Source organism: Pleurodeles waltl, chromosome 9, assembly GCF_031143425.1.
Source record: "Pleurodeles waltl isolate 20211129_DDA chromosome 9, aPleWal1.hap1.20221129, whole genome shotgun sequence".
Taxonomy (NCBI): Eukaryota; Metazoa; Chordata; class Amphibia; order Caudata; family Salamandridae; genus Pleurodeles; species Pleurodeles waltl.
Genome location: NC_090448.1, coordinates 226,291,427 through 226,308,780, shown reverse-complemented (window position 1 = coordinate 226,308,780; position 17,354 = coordinate 226,291,427). Strand labels below are relative to the sequence as shown.

The window sequence follows — 17,354 nt, the reverse complement described above, 5'->3', positions numbered from 1 at the left end:
TGGATACCTGCTGCTTCTTCGCGTCTTCCATACCGTAGGGCACTCTGGGTGGTGTCTCCTATTCATTCTTGTCTCTTGTTTCCGTATCCTGGTGAGTGGCACACCCCTCCGCACTCAGCTTTACTGCTCAGCCTGCGCTGTTTCGGCACGGCTCGAGCAGCATCATAGCACAAGCACAAGCACGAGCACGCGCCTGCAATATCATCCTGGGCGCGCTGTGTCAGCTGTTTGTGTGTCTTTTGAAAAATCTGGCGCGCGCACAGTGGTTGTTACCACGCGCTTGGAATTAAAATAAACTTTTGAGATACTAAACAATTGAACCAAGACTCATGTTGACAACACGCTTTCAAGCTTGAATAGAGTTTTTATAAACCATACGTTTCACAGTTATTTCCTGGCTCGTTGAAGGTTTATTAGAGGAGCATATAAATAAATAAAAAAAATAAAAAATGTCTAGTCTGAATTTACACGCACCCCCACCATTTCTTTTAGCGAAAGGAGAACCTGTCATGAGATGGCAAGAATGGAGAGAATATTTTTGTAATTACATTGATACTTTCGAGGAAGAGGAATTTTCTGCTGAGAAAAAAAAGAAAAATTTATTTTATTGCATTGGACCTGGAGGTTTGAAGTTGTACAATGAGATGGAAAAAAAAAACTAGGAGTGGTGCTGATAGTGGAGATGTATTTACCCAAGCGTTAGAGGATTTGGACGCTCATTTCTCTCCAACGGTTTGCGTAGCAGTGGACAGATTCAAATTTTTTCAAAGGAAACAGTTTAAGTCTGAATCTGTTGAAGAGTATGTATCCGCTCTTAGAAACTTGGCTAAAACGTGTAGATTTGGAGGATTACAAGAAGAATTCATACGTGATCAAATAGTTATGCACACCAGTAATTCTAACATTCAAGACAAATTGTGGGTAAATGGAGAGGCGCCATTAAAAGAAGTTATTGCGCTAGTTAAAAAAGCGGAACTTACTGGTAGATGCGTCAAAGCCATTGAAGAGGATATGAGAGATTCTAAACAAGTTTTGATCACTAAAGAAAAGTCTAGCTGCAAAAATGACTTGAAGGGAGTACGCTTTAAACAGAAGGAACAACGTGATCAACATAATCAAAAAAAATGTTATAGGTGTGGTAGTGCTGAACATTTTGCTGATAATAAGAAATGTCCAGCAAAAAATCAGAAATGTTCAATTTGTGGTCGCATTGGGCATTTTGCAAGAGTGTGCAAAAGTTCTAAAAAAGGAAATATTAAGTTTATAGAAGATGAGAATGATTCGGATTGTCAGGAGGAGAGGGACGATGAAAGTGGAGTCTTTTGCATAGAATATGATTTACTGAATATAGAGCAAACATTGAAAAAAAAAACCTGTATGTGAGTTGTGCATGGGTGGTATTACTGTCAAAGTAACGGTAGATTCTGGTTCGCCTTTCTCTATAATAGAAAAGAAATTATGGTTAGAAAAATTCTAAGAAACCTATGGTGACAAGCTAGATAGTACGGATGTGAAAGCGAAGAGTTATACTGGGGAGAGAATTCATTTTATTGGTTACAAAAACATGGAATTCGAATTTAAAGGTAAAAGGGCAATGTGCAAATTGTATATTTCAGAAAAAGGTCCTTCGGTTTTGGGGTGGGAAGATCAAGGAAAATTAGATATAATCCTGAACACAAATAGTTTCGAACCTGTACTATCAACAGAAAGTGTGGTAAATAGTGATGAAATTGTTCACAAATATTCCATTGTGTTTTCAGGGAATGTGGGTTGTTTGAACGACTTTACTTATAAGATTGTATTGAGAAGTGGTGTCAAACCAGTAGTTCATAAGGTTCAATACGTACCCTTCTCGATCAGAGATGAAGTTTTATGCGAACTTAAAAGACTTACGAATGAGGGTATAATAGAGCGTGTAGAATCAGCAGAATGGATTTCTCCACTGGTTGTTGTGAAACGTGCGAATGGTAAGATCAGATTGTGTGTTGACTTGCGAAGCTTGAATGATAGTATAATAGTTGATCAGTATCCATTACCGAAGATTAATTAAATGTTTGCTTACACGAAGGGTATGAGTTGGTTCTCTACACTTGATTTAAAATCAGCCTATCACCAAATTAAGTTAGATCCTGATAGCAAAAATTAACAACGTTCATTACACCATTTGGTTGTTATCAATTCACAAGGGTACCTTTTGGGCTAGCTTCTGCTGCTGCGATGTTTCAGAGAATTATGAGTGACTTATTATTGGGTATAAATGGTGTCATGTTCTTTCAAGATGATGTACTTATAATGGGGAAGACAAAGGAAGAACATGATGAACGATTACATCGGGTATTGGACGTGTTTCAAAAGAAAGGTTTGACTGTAGAGTTTGGCAAATGCAAGATTGCTTGTAGAGGCGTTAAATACCTTGGTCATGAAATTAGTGTGAATGGTATAAAACCAAAGGAAGAGTTAGTGGAAGCTGTCAGGTTGGCTCCCGTGCCACATAATAAGGACGAAGTACGTGCTTTTTTGGGTCTTGTTGAGTTTATTTAAAAATTCATAAAGAATTTTTCTGAAAAAACATTTGCCATTAGACAACTACTTAAGACCAGAGTTAAGTTTGTCTGGTCCAAGAATTGTCAGGAGGAATTTGATAAGCTGAAGGTAGAGATTAGTAAGGCTCCTTTCTTGAAAGGTTTTGATCCTTTAAGTAAAATTATCACCACGGACGCCAGTGCGAAAGGGTTAGGAGCCGTTTTATCACAAATAAATGATGTGAATGAAGAATGGATTGTTGGTTTTGCTTCAAGATCGTTATCTGATGCAGAGAGTAAATATTCAGTAATAGAAAAGGAGATGTTGCCGTGTTCTTGGGCTTTGGTGCATTTCAGACAATACATATGGGGACTTAGAGTGATAGTTAGAACCGACCACAAGCCCTTGACAAAAGTTCTTACTAGCAAGGGGTTACAAAATGCTTCCCCGAGACTGGCCAGAATGTCTGTAAAACTTTTAGATTTCAGCTACGAAGTACAATACATACCTGGCACCAAGAATAGGGTGGCTGATTTTTTAAGTCGGTTACCATTACCTTTGGCTTCTAGGGATGAAGGGGATGAGAAGTTTGTGGAGGATGAGCAAGTCGCATTACTATTTGATGAAGGACAGGATGGTATCAACATAGATTAATGGAAAAAAACCATGGCGACTGACAAAGAATTTCAGAAGATATTGACTTATGTACGTTCTGGTTGGCCGAATAAAAGAATTCTCAGTGAGACAGAACGGAGTTTTTGGGAAATTCGTAATGAGCTTAGTGAAGAGCAAAATGTTCTCTTGAGGTGTGGTGGGTTTGTACCACCAAAATTGTTACGCACGAAAATTGTGGGTGTGTGCCAAAAGGGCATTTAGGTATTTCTAAGACCAAGGCGAGAGTGAAGAACATGTACTGGTGGCCTGGCTTGGATGTTCAGGTGGAGAGACTAGTTAGAGAGTGCCTCATGTGTGACAATGCAGATAAAACACAGAAAACGTTCACACCTCCATTAATTCCTGTACCTTGCCCAAATTTGCCATGGGAAAAAATTGGTATCAATATCATGGGACCGGTTGAAAGTGATCTGGGTGAAAAGAAATTCATTATAGTAGCAATGGATCATTTCTCTAAATGGCCGGAAGTGAAAATCACGGGTAATGTGCAGAGTAAGGATGTTGTGAAGTTTCTGGATAAGTTATTTGTTAAGGAAGGTCTGTCAAGATGTGTAATTTCTGATAATGGTCCTCAATTTATTGCTGATACTTTCAAAAAATGTCTGCAAAGGAATGGAATTATACACAAATTGACTTCTATATACCATCCAGAAGGAAGTGGTTTAGTTGAGCGGTTTAACCGTGTAATCAAGAGTACGATGCAATTAGCAACAAGTAGTGGATTGAATTGGGAAAATGAAATATTCAAAATGATTTGGGCATATAGGATAACACCTAGTAGTAGTACGGGTAAAAGTCCATTTGTCATCATGAGAGGTAGGGAACCCGTGAGTAAGGAATGTGCATGGATCCGGGAAGGAAAAGTTTCTGAATGGTCCTTAGAAATTGTAAAAAAACAAATTATTAGAAGCAAAACAAAATGTATACGTTGAATTACGATCGGAAACAAAATGTGAAATTGGTGCCTGTGAAGGTGGGAGACTGGGTAAGAGTTAAAAAAAAAATGGTATGATACGAAAGGGAGAAAGTAGATTTAGCGAAACTTTAGTAGTTAGCGAGTTATTTTGTAATTCTGCACGGTTGAGTGATGGGAAGGTGTGGCATCTAAGCCGCTTGGCTAAATGCAAGAATGAGTCTGATCTAAGTCACTTGGCTAAATGCAAGGAAAAGTCTGAGGGTGGCAGATTGAGGAATTATAACTGGATGGACGATCTATGTGAGGAAAATATCATTGGAGGAGAAGAGGAAAGTCAGGAAGCAAGAACTGAGAATGAACATGAGGAAAATATCATCGGAAGAGAAGTGGAAAGTCTGGAAACAAGTACTGGAAATTAACATAAAGATACTATTTCTGGGGGAAGGATGGGAAGGTTTGGAAGGAATATCAGAACACCATTGAAATTGAAAGATTTTGTACATTTAATAAGATTAAGGTTTTTTTTAGAGGGAATTTGCAATTTCCATTGTGAGTTGTATAACAAAATGTTTTATCGCTAGTTGACTTACGAGATTTGCTTGTATATTAAAAAAAAATATATATATATATATATATGTTTTGGGGGGAGATGTGTAGTAATGGGTATTAGAATGTTAATAGATTGCTATGCGTGTTAATAGAATGTTATGCGTAGAGTTCTAACTGGGAACATCGGCTCGGGAGACAGTTGGAGCTGTGGCTGGGACGAGACGTTTCTTGGTGTGAGGGGCTTGAAACGATACTTCATAAAGGAATTAAATACTTAAAACCAACTCGCCTCCGGACCGTTCTTACAGTCATTTCTGAAGCATTGTCAGGAACCTTTGTTATGGCGGGTTCCTTTCAGTGCTTTTTGAAGTTTGGTGCAACGCCTCCATCAACATGAAGTTGTGCACCAAAATTATGATTTTTTTTATTTTCAAAACAAAATCCCGAAACCGAATTTTCGTTTTGAAAATAAGACAATGCTGTCTTCGCCATGGGAGCACTTTCTGTTTGGTCTGTGCACTATTGTTGTCTTTGCACATCATATTAACATTAACATCTGTTACTGATATTCCGCTTTTTGCCCATTGACCTGTACGTTACAGCAAATGGAGCTCTTTGGATGTCTTCACAATTGACCCCCAATCCGCATAATTTAAAATTAAAAACTAGCCTAAGTTTGTTAATACTAAAATCGTGATACTATCTTATATGTTGGTAAATGTCTTGAGAAAGTGTTTTAATTTTTATTTTGTAGAGCCAAAGATGTGGGAAGACCCAAGGCGGACGTTGCTGCTGAGTTTATTAACAATAGAATCACCGATTGTAATGTTATTCCGTATCCTTTGATCAAAAAATTATAATTGTTTAACCGTCCTCAAAAAATTAAAAAAAAGTAGAAAGAAGAATTTCTAAAGATTTCCATTTTACCAGTATAGTTTGGATATCCATCGTAAAAAGCCAAGCTAATACATTTAATATTGTTCAAGCCCTTTTTAGCCCTTGAGATAGCGGACTTCAGTTTCTTCCTTTCGCTGAAATACTTGGCAAAGTATTGCATCAAATCACATTTTCTTGCTTCAAGAGATCACGGGTACTGCGTAATATTGTTTTTGTGGTTCTCTGACTTCAAGGGTGCTTATTTCTAAATTGCAGCTTAGTTCATGTGGAGCTGTATCACATTCTTCGCACACACCTCCGATATCTGTGCTTTCCAGAAGTATGCCCTTACATTATTATGCTGCCTTGCATTATATGTAGTAGTTATTGAAGTCTCCAACTCAAAATTGTGAAATGCCTAATTTGCTTTATGGAAGTGATGCTTTTTTTTTTTTTTCTACTGTCTGAGATGGTAGAGAACATTTGATCTGTAAAAATTAGTCTGTAATTCAATCTTTGAGAGGAAAATTTACAATTGTAGAGACACTCCTGATGTGCATCCCCATATTATGGTCTGATTCAATAATGGCTACGCCTGGAAAGGTCCCTGCCATTTATTATTTCCCTTGGCACATTTTCTCTGTTTTGACTGCAGTCCTGATCCAACACCCAACTCTTCCTGGCATTTGGGGAGAACGTTTATATTTTTGATTGATAGCGTGAACAAGACCCTAATGGATATCTAAGCAACTTGCATAATAACCATTAACAGTACGAACAAGCACTTTACATAATAAGTTTACAACTTTCGACTGCATGCAAGCTTTTAACAAGCAGTGGCGTAGCCAACAGGTTTTGCCTTTTGGACCCTCTAAGTGTTTTTTAAGTGTTTAGCCATGCATTCATATTAAATGTGGATTCCCACTGAGGAAATGAAGTAAACAATCTCTGCAAGTGTGCACTAAGTGCTCTTTTTGTTAAAACATGTGTTCAGGTAATTACATACAATACATATATGTAAGGAAATGCCTCCTTGGCATGGTTACCCCCTGACCTTTTGCCTTTGCTGATGCCAAGTTATGATTTGAAAGTGTGCTGAGGCCTGCTAACAGGCCCCAGCACCAGTGTTCTTTCCCTAAACTGTACCTTTGTCTCCACAATTGGCACAACCCTGGCATCCAGGTAAGTCCCTTGTAACTGGTACCCCTGGTACCAAGGGACCTGATGCCAGGGAAGTTCTCTAAGGGCTGCAGCATGTCTTATGGGGACCCCTCACTCAGCACATGCACACTGCTTGCCAGCTTGTGTGTGCTGGTGGGGAGAAAATGACTAAGTCGACATGGCACTCCGCTCAGAGTGCCATGCCAACCTCACACTGCCTGTGGCATAAGTAAGTTACCCCTCTAGCAGGCCTTACATCCCTAAGGCAGGGTGCATTATACCACAGGTGAGGGCATATGTGCATGAGCACTATGCCCCTACAGTATCTAAGCAAAACCTTAGACATTGTAAGTGCAGGGTAGCCATAAGAGTATATGGTCTGGGAGTCTGGCAAACATGAACTCCACAGCACCATAATGGCTACACTGAAAACTGGGAAGTTTGGTATCAAACTTCTCAGCACAATAAATGCACACTGATGCCAGTGTGCACTTTATTGTAAAAATACACCCAGAGGGCATCTTAGAGATGCCCCCCTGAAAACATACCCGACTTCCAGTGTGGGCTGACTAGTTTTGCCAGCCTGCCACACACCAGACATGTTTCTGGCCACATGGGGAGAGTGCCTTTGTCACTCTGTGGCCAGGAACAAAGCCTGTACTGGGTGGAGGTGCTTCTCACCTCCCCCTGCAGGAACTGTAACACCTGTTGGTGAGCCTCAAAGGCTTACCCCCTTTGTTACAGCGCCACAGGGCATCCCAGCTAGTGGAGATGCCCGCCCCTCCGGCCACTGCCCCACTTTTGGCGGCAAGGCTGGAGGAGATAATGAGAAAAACAAGCAGGAGTCACTCCCCAGTCAGGGCAGCCCCTAAGGTGTCCTGAGATGAGGTGACTCTGACTTTTAGAAATCCTCCCTCTTGCAGATGGAGGATTCCCCCAATAAGATTAGGGATGTGCTCCTCTCCCCACAGGGAGGAGGCACAAAGAGGGTGTAGCCACCCTCAGGGCTAGTAGCCATTGGCTACTATCCTCCCAGACCTAAACACACCCCTAAGTTGAGTATTTATGGGCCCCCAGAACCGAGGATGATAGATTCCTGGAACCCGAAGACGAAGAAGGACTGCTGAATTGAAGCCCTGCAGAGAAGACGGAGACACCAACTGCTTTGGCCCCAGCCCTACTGGCCTGTCTCCCCACTTCAATAAAAACTGCAACAGCGACGCGACGCGTCCCCCAGGGTCCAGCGACCTCTGAAGCCTCAGAGGACTACCCTGCATCTAAAAGGACCAAGAAGCTCCAGAGGACAGCGGTCCTGTTCACCAAAACTGCAACTTTGCAACAAAGAAGCAAGTTTTAAAGACCACACGTTTCCCGCTGGAAGCGTGAGACTTTCCACTCTGCACCGACGCCCCTGGCTCAACCTGCATGAAACTAACACCACAGGGAGGACTCCCCGGCGACTGCGAGCTCGTGAGTAGCCAGAGTTGACCCCCCTCAGCCCCCACAGCGACGCCTGCAGAGGGAATCCAGAGGCTCCCCTGACCGCAACTGCCTGCTTCAAGGAACCCGACGCCTGGAAAAGACACTGCACCCGCAGCCCCCAGGACTTGAAGTAACCGAACTCCAGTGCAGAAGCGACCCCCAGGCGACCCTCTTCCTAGCCCAGGTGGTGGGTACCCCGAGGAGCCCCCTCCTGTGCCTGCCTGCATCGCTGAAGAGACCTCCGGGTCTCCCCATTGAATCCTATTGAAAACCTGACACCTGTTTGCACTCTGCACCCGGCCACCCCGGTGCCGCTGAGGGTGTACTTTCTGTGCCTACTTGTGTCCCCCCTACAAAACCCCCCTGGTCTGCCCTCCGAAATCGCGGGTACTTACCTGCTGGCAGTCTGGAACCGGGACACCCCTTTTTCTTTTGAAGCGTATGTGTTTTGGGCACCACTTTGACCTCTGCACCTGACCGGCCCTGAGCTGCTGGTGTGGTAACTTTGGGGTTGCCTTGAACCCCCAACGGTGGGCTACCTTGAACCCAACTTTGAACCCTGGAAGTGTTTTACTTACCTGTGAACTTAACAATTACTTACCTCCGCCAGGAACTGTTGCTTTTTGCACTGTGTCCAGTTTTAAAATAGCTTATTGCCATTTTTGCAAAAACTGTACATGCTATTGTGATTATTCAAAATTCCTAAGATACCGGAGTGAAATACCTTTAATTTAAAGTATTGTTTGTAAATCTTGAACCCGTGGTTCTTAAAATAAACTAAGAAAATATATTTTTCCATATAAAAACCTATTGGCCTGGAATTGTCTTTTGAGTGTGTGTTCCTCATTTATTGCCTATGTGTGTACAACAAATGCTTAACACTACCCTCTGATAAGCCTACTGCTCGACCACACTACCACAAAATAGAGCATTATAATTCTCTTTTTGCCACTATCTTACCTGTAAGGGGAACCCATGGACTTAGTGTACACTATTTCTTACTTTGAAATAGTTTATACAGAGCCAAATTCCTACAATATAGTACAGATTTAATGCAAAAATTGTGATGACGAAAACCGCCAGATTGAAAATCTGGCCTTGGAAATTAGCCCTGGGAAGCCGACCCAGCGAGATTTCCCCCCCATTGTGAATTTTGTAATAAAAATATTGTTTATGTGATCTCTCTCGATCACTGGTCGCTGTGTCAACAGTCCTATTTGAGAGCTCTGTCTGTTGCCTATGAGAGAGAACGCAGTGCCAGCTAAACATACAAATACATCAATAACAAATTGAAATGCTAATTCTAATTAGCTCAGTTAATATGAAAACAGAAGCTGCAGGGGGGTCAACAGAGGGCACCCATTCATGGTAGTCAGAGCCCCTTTTAGCTCAGTGTGTATGCGCTGGATGTTTGGGCGGGGAAGGCAATTTAGTGCACTGTCAGAAACATTATCATAGGAGAAGTAACAGGCCTCCGACGCCTAGCAGATATGATGCTGCCAGCAGAGAATAGCACTAGTCATTAAATTAAACGTATTCTCTCCCACTTTAAAAGAATACAGCAAACAAACAAGCAAGGGGAGCAGCTGGGAATGGCACATTTTTTCCTTTTACTACTGATGACAGATGTAAGGAAATGCCTCCTTGGCATCGTTACCCCCTGACTTTTTGCCTTTGCTGATGCTATGTTTTGAATTGAAAGTGTGCTGAGGCCTGCTAACCAGGCCCCAGCACCAGTGTTCTTTCCCTAACCTGTACTTTTGATTCCACAATTGGCACACCCTGGCATCCAGGTAAGTCCCTTGTAACTGGTACCCCTGGCACCAAGGGCCCTGATGCCAGGGAAGGTCTCTAAGGGCTGCAGCATATCTTATGCCACCCTGGAGACCCCTCACTCAGCACAGACACACTGCTTGCCAGCTTGTGTGTGCTGGTGAGAACAAAACGAGTAAGTCGACATGGCACTCCCCTCAGGGTGTCATGCCAACCTCACACTGCCTATGCAGTATAGATAAGTCACCCCTCTAGTAGGCCTTACAGCCCTAAGGCAGGGTGCACTATACCATAGGTGAGGGCACCAGTACATGAGTACTGTGCCCCTACAGTGTCTAAGCCAAACCTTAGACATTGTAAGTGCAGGGTAGCCATAAGAGTATATGGTCTGGGAGTCTGTCAAACACGGACTCCACAGCACCATAATGGCTACACTGAAAACTGGGAAGTTTGGTATCAAACTTCTCAGCACAATAAATGCACACTGATGCCAGTGTACATTTTATTGTGAAATACACCCCAGAGGGCACCTTAGAGGTGCCCCCTGAAACCTTAACCGACTATCTGTGTAGGCTGACTGGTTCCAGCAGCCTGTCACAACCGAGACATGTTGCTGGCCCCATGGGGAGAGTGCCTTTGTCACTCTGAGGCCAGTAACAAAGCCTGCCCTGGGTGGAGATGCTATCACCTCCCCCAGGCAGGAGCTGTAACACCTGGCGGTGAGCCTCAAAGGCTTACCCCCTTTGTTCCAGCGCCGCAGGGCACTCTAGCTAGTGGAGTTGCCCGCCCCCTCTGGCCACGGCCCCACTTTTGGCAGCAAGGCCGGAGGAGATAATGAGAATAACAAGGAGGAGTCACTGGCCAGTCAGGACAGCCCCTAAGGTGTCCTGAGCTGAAGTGACTCTAACTTTTAGATAGGAATGTGACCCCCTCCCTTTGGGAGAAGGCACAAAGAGGGTGTACCCACCCTCAGGGCTAGTAGCCATTGGCTACTAACCCCCCCAGACCTAAACACGCCCTTAAATTTAGTATTTAAGGGCTTCCCTGAACCTAAGAATTTAGATTCCTGAAACAACAAGAAGAAGAGGACTGCTGAGCTGAAAAACCCCTGCAGAAGAAGAATAGAAGACACCAACTGCTTTGGCCCCAGTCCTACCGGCCTGTCTCCTGCCTTCCAAAGAAACCTGCTCCAGCGACGCTTTCCAAAGGACCAGCGACCTCTGAATCCTCAGAGGACTGCCCTGCTTCAAGAAAGACAAGAAACTCCCGAGGACAGCGGCCCTGCTCCAAAAAGACTGCAACTTTGTTTCAAAGGAGCAGATTTAAAGACCCCTGCAACTCCCCGCAAGAAGCGTGAGACTTGCAACACTGCACCCGGCGACCCCGACTCGACTGGTGGAGAACCAACACCTCAGGGAGGAACCTCCGGCGACTCCGAGACCGTGAGTAACCAAAGTTGTCCCCCTGAGCCCCCACAGCGACGCCTGCAGAGGGAATCCCGAGGCTCCCCCTGACCGCGAGTGCCTGAACCTAAAGTCCCGACGGCTGGAAAAGACCCGGCACCCGCAGCCCCCAGCACCTGAAGGAACGGAACTTCTGTGCAGGAGTGACCCCCAGGAGGCCCTCTCCCTTGCCCAGGTGGTGGCTACCCCGAGGAGCCCCCCCCTTGCCTGCCTGCACCGCTGAAGAGACCCCTTGGTCTCCCATTGAAACCTACAGAGAACCCGACGCTTGTTTACACATTGCACCCGGCCGCCCCCGCGCTGCTGAGGGTGTACTTTTTGTGCTGACTTGTGTTCCCCCCCCCCCCGGTGCCCTACAAAACCCCCCTGGTCTGCCCTCCGAAGACGCGGGTACTTACCTGCTGGCAGACCGGAACCGGGGCACCCCCTTCTCTCCATTGAAGCCTATGTGTTTTGGGCACCTCTTTGACCTCTGCACCTGACCGGCCCTGAGCTGCTGGTGTGGTAACTTTGGGGTTGCTCTGAACCCCCAATGGTGGGCTACCTTGTACCCAAACCTGAGACTTGTAAGTGATTTACTTACCTGCTAAAACTAACAATAACTTACCTCCCCCAGGAACTGTGAAAATTGCAGTGTCCACTTTTAAAACAGCTATTTGTGTTTTATGTGAAAGTATATATGCTACTGTAATTATTCAAAGTTCCTAAAGTACTTACCTGCAATACCTTTCAAATGAGATATTACATGTAGAATTTGAACCTGTGGTTCTTAAAATAAACTAAGAAAAGATATTTTTCTATAACAAAACCTATTGGCTGGATTTGTCTCTGAGTGTGTGTTCCTCATTTATTGCCTGTGTGTATGTACAACAAATGCTTAACACTACTCCTTTGATAAGCCTACTGCTCGACCACACTACCACAAAATAGAGCATTAGTATTATCTCTTTTTGCCACTATCTTACCTCTAAGGGGAACCCTTGGACTCTGTGCATACTATTCCTTACTTTGAAATAGTGCATACAGAGCCAACTTCCTAAAACAGACATGGAGCAATTATGGTGATAACCAAGAAATACTATTCAAGAAGCTAGGCTACAGTCTGTTAATCAGTTATATTTCTGTTTTTTTGACATTGTTTGTAGCACAACCCTTGAAGTGTTTGTTTTTTTCTTTAAATATTATTATTCATGTATGGTAGAATACAGAAACACAAACACTTTCTTGATGTATTTTATAATACATTTTACTGCAATAGAGTATTTAAAAAAAAAAAAAAAAACAGCACCATGTTCACAGGATCTTAGGCACTGGCCATGAAATCAAAAGAACAGCAATCTGTCACTGTGTCCTTGCAGGCAGGTCAAGATAGGATACTTTTTTTTTTTTTTAGGTGGGGCTTTTTAATATCTTAGCAGTTTCAGAGGCAAACCGGTACATAAGGTTAAACAACAGCTTAGTGTGGTATTAAGGTGTAACTTAACCTGTGGATAGTGGGCATAGGAAAACCTAAACGCAGCTTCTCTATATTAGATGTGGTGCCATTTTCGACCAGTCACTTTTTGCCACAGTGCTTCAGTTCCCTGTGCACATCAAATGATAGCACTTGACGGACGGCATTATATAAAACCTCAGTATCATAATTTCAGAGTGTGCAAGCTTTATGTATTTTAAGTACGTACTCACTAGTGGGTCTACCGCTGAGGTTAATTATTGATTATCCTCCCGTCAGCTATTCTCGGATTGTACTGCACTGGCTGGCTGGCATTAGCACAAGATGCCAGGGGCTGAAGAGTGGTGGCAGTGACAGTGGTTTCCACAAGTCAGGACATATGACCGACTTTAAGGGAGAGGGCAGGCGAGAAAGGAATGTGCAATATGGGTGTAGCAGGGCCGTCATTGGTAGCACTTTCGTGGTTGGCAGTCCTGCTACACTGGGCTGAGCCCGGAGCCTGCTCAAATGTAACACTGGGCAGCCGGGGCCAAATTCCGAAACTTCACACACACTATACATAGCAATACTTACACAGATACTGGTGTCACAGATACTTACACAGATATTTAAGCTCTGGGCACCGCCTTTGTTTAGAAAGTCTACACACCCAACATGGCGGCCAGGGGAGGGAGATAGAGGTTCCTAGGACCAGCACCGTCACAGGCAGAGGTGATCATGCCGGAGAGGCCATTAGGGTGAGAGCTGCAACACAACTACCAGTACAAACTGGACCTAAATGGAAACCTGGACCACAGCCCAACTCATGCACTGAGGATCCACCATAGAGAAGGAAATCTAGTCTGCTACTCTCAAAAAAATGCGTATGGTCCTGGCTCTCAAGGTAAACGCATGGCCTTGCCCCTTGGAAAACGTGCACAAGGACTGCAACTGTTCCTCACCTGCTTAAGGTGAGAGATGGTTACGGTCTTGACGCCTGAGCTGACGCGCTGCTTGGTGATCTTTTTACTCTGAGATAGCAGCCGTCATTTTGCAGATACGTGGGCAGCAGAGAACAGAGGAAGTAGCAGAAAAGCACAAGTTTGAACAAACTGCGGCATGCGAACAAACAGCACTATCTCAGTGCATGTGCACATACTATGTAGCCAAACTGCTGGAAGCTGGCGGAAACAAGAATTACAGTCCTGTTTTGAAGTTGGAGGTCAGAGTGGCTCAAAACATTGAGCTCTTGTGTCAAGAGCTGTTAGACAAAGAGAAAAGTAGCCCATTTACAGTAGTTAGAATGGGCCAAGAGAAAGGATACAAGTAGTGAGGCGGTGTTCCATAGGAGTGAACAAACGATGAAAAGGAGGGACAAATAAGACAGGTTAAACTCTTGGAAGCTAGGGTTTTTAAAGGACATTGAAATAAATGTTGAAAAGCAATGGGCAGACTTGAAGCCCACAAAGCTTATATATAACATCTTGAAGCTCGACCTCAAAAGATCAGTTTTTCTCATTTATTTATTTTACAGCTTGGCCTGAGTATTCCCGGGAATGTTTGTAAATTCCATAAAGCAGCAAATGTATACTCACACTTAGCTATTATGTGGTACACTATGTGTATAATGCTTATAACTGCTTTGTGGGGTGGTGAAGTGCTTGCCCGCTGTGGTACCAGCTTACACCTTGTTTTGCATTCCATTAGATTTATGCCTGTGGTTGAATTATGATCTTCTGTTATTTGTGTGTGAAACAGACAGTTCATGATGTTACCTTGAGCGAGCTTTCATTTCAATGTCTGTTTGTCTTTGTTCAGGCCAATCTTCTCCAACTTTAGTGAGTCATTCTTGTTGATCTGTCAGTGTTACAGTTTTAGTTCATAGGTTACCCCAAACCTCCCCTGTTCCCCCCCCCCAATCGAGGGGTGCATCTGGAAAGATTTCCTTAGTCTTGAGGGGAATTTGCTTATTGTACCCTCTTTACAGACAAGGGAGGCTCTTCTCTATAAAGAGCTAGGCTTAACTAGATTTAAAGTGTTTGGAGTCAGACAGCCCTGCCAGGGAAGCTCTCATTTGCAGGGGTTATTTATAGTTGCCTGGACCCTTACTCTCATTCCCAAAAGCAGTAGACATACACAGTAGCTGTGTTTACAATTACTTATTATGTGTAATCGTGTGTATCAGTAGAACGAAAATTATTGGAATCTCAGCTGTCATAATATAAAACAAGATATTTGGAAAAACCCATAGTATCTTATGTTGCACATTCCTACAACCCATAGTATTACCTATATCTAAATGTATATAACCTGCCTTCTGATTAGGGTGTTGGCTGAATGATTAGTATCTTTCACCCATCTCTCCTTTATGCTAAGCCTTGTATCATCATCATCATACCTCCTAAGAAGCTTTCAGGTCTGCCGTCGGATATCTGCGCTCTGGCTCTCCCCAACCAACCAGTCTGCATGTCTGCGACTCCCAAGGTCTTAGGTCCCTTTAAACCTTTTCCCCCCCAGTCAATGGAGAGGCAAGGGGGAGTTACTGCTGACGTTTCTTGTATCAGTATTACTGTGTAAACAGTCCCTCAGGTGGCCTTTGTATAAGGCAAGCAATTATATTAAAACATGCTTCCTTCGACATTAGTTACATGTGCAGTAAAACAGCACTGAATTCTTGCCTCCTAACCATAGCTTTGTAAAAGTAAGAATGGAAGTTTTCTTTTTTGATGCATTTCTGTTATTTTTGTTAGCAACATTAATGTGAGCTTGCTTATTATGTGGCGAACAATTCCCCCCCCAACATATCCCTTTTAGAATGTTAGTTCTCTCAGCCCGACGTCTTTCAGGTATGTGCTCTAAATAATTATTGCAGTCATGTTTATTATACCATTGGTCCTGATTTCTGTAGGGGACGGAGTCTGATCCCACACGGTGTGACAGCTGTGGGCCTAACGTTTGTGGCAGCGTATCGCATGACACTATAAGACTATGCAGGGATGTTGTGGTGGAACGGATCATACCCCTTTTTCTCAGTTATACAAGTCTCATAAATGCAAAGACAGAAAGAGTGTTTGGTTCAATAGGTTTTATTGAAGCAACTGCGTTCTATGTAAAAAGGCATTAATTGCTTTTATGAGGATAATGAAACACAACACTATCACAGTAGTAACCAGGAAAGTGAAACACAGGAAGAGTCCCACCATATTGTGACAATAATGTATTTAATATCCCTACCTACACTACTAGGATTCTAAATGAGAGCAAATAGCAGTGGTATCCCTAAACAGCCCACCCAGTGCCGGGAAGGAAGCCCAGTCTCCATACTTGTATTCAGAGGTAACAAAGAGGGCCGTTAGTCTGCTCGGAGTCCTCCCACAAAGAGGAAGTGTGGAGTTTCAGCAGAAACTGCGATGATGTGCAGCATGAGATGGTAGGCTAGCTGGAATGTCCCCACCAAGTTGGTAGGGGTAGCATGTTTTATAATAAAACATCATGTTGTTCTAAGAACTGCCCTGACATGACAAAAATTATTTTTCTGTGTAGGGTAGACACTGTATTCTCTGGACTGGCAATACCCTGTAAATTATCGTGTGCAGCCTTAGAGTGAGCACAAGATGATAATGTTGTGCAAAGAAATGAATAACAAATTCTGCATGGAAGGGCAACTGATAAAAAATAATAATACATCACCACTAAAGTGAAGCCTTGATAAAATTATACGAGGAATAAAATGACAAGTGACTAGGTGAGCGGGCACAAGCCTCAGACTGAAGCTAAAATAAATATGCTTACATGCTAAAATAACCTCACAACACCTTGTTCTCCGCAACTTATAAATAATATTTGTGCTGAAGCAAAACCTAGTCTTCAGTTTCTTAAATTCGATCTCTGTTAGAAACCATATATCTATAATAAGACAACCCATGTTGAACTGCAGGTTTAACAGAACTGTGCTAAAACAATGCAGCAGTTTGGTTTGTCCTAATTTCTATCACAGACTCTGCCTTTAAATGTGTAAAGGAGTTTGCTGCCAGCTGGTGTATGAAAAGTTTTAAAATAACATTACGGCATGGTTGTACAAAATCTTTTGGTAACGCAATAGCTGAATACATAGCTGCATCTTAATCATACATATTCTCCTCCAGTCAAGACATTGAAATATGGCAGTGTTTGCAAGAGTACACCTTAGTTTGTGAAACGTGCTATAAAGTTACAGTGAGGTGGCAGAGAGTGTGCATTTCTAGCTATGACCATCGTAAAAACAAAATAACATCATTTTGACAAGTCTCTAGAACCTGAAAAAACAACTCCTTTATTTTGTTTTTCCCCCCGCACAATGTTTTATTCATCACCTAAGCCTCAAATAGGCCATGCCTAGTTATAAAAAAAATTGCTTAGGTAAAATAGTGAGCATATTAAAAAAATATATACAATTGAGCCCAAGGTGTAAGTCACTACACAGTCATTCTTGGAACTTATTTACAACTTGTAACGTACTCTGGTG

General features: G+C 43.0%; 1 protein-coding gene across 4 annotated transcripts in view; it reads left to right on the top strand.

Annotated features, from left to right (window-relative positions):
* The window catches only part of UBA3 (ubiquitin like modifier activating enzyme 3), a 313,667-nt gene that overhangs the window by 43,631 nt on the left and 252,682 nt on the right, over positions 1-17,354 (top strand). For all 4 annotated transcript variants that reach the window (XM_069206585.1, XM_069206583.1, XM_069206584.1 and 1 more), the window contains one exon: positions 5,418-5,498. In XM_069206585.1, coding sequence (XP_069062686.1) covers positions 5,418-5,498 — 81 coding nt within the window. The remainder of the gene's footprint in view (positions 1-5,417; positions 5,499-17,354) is intronic.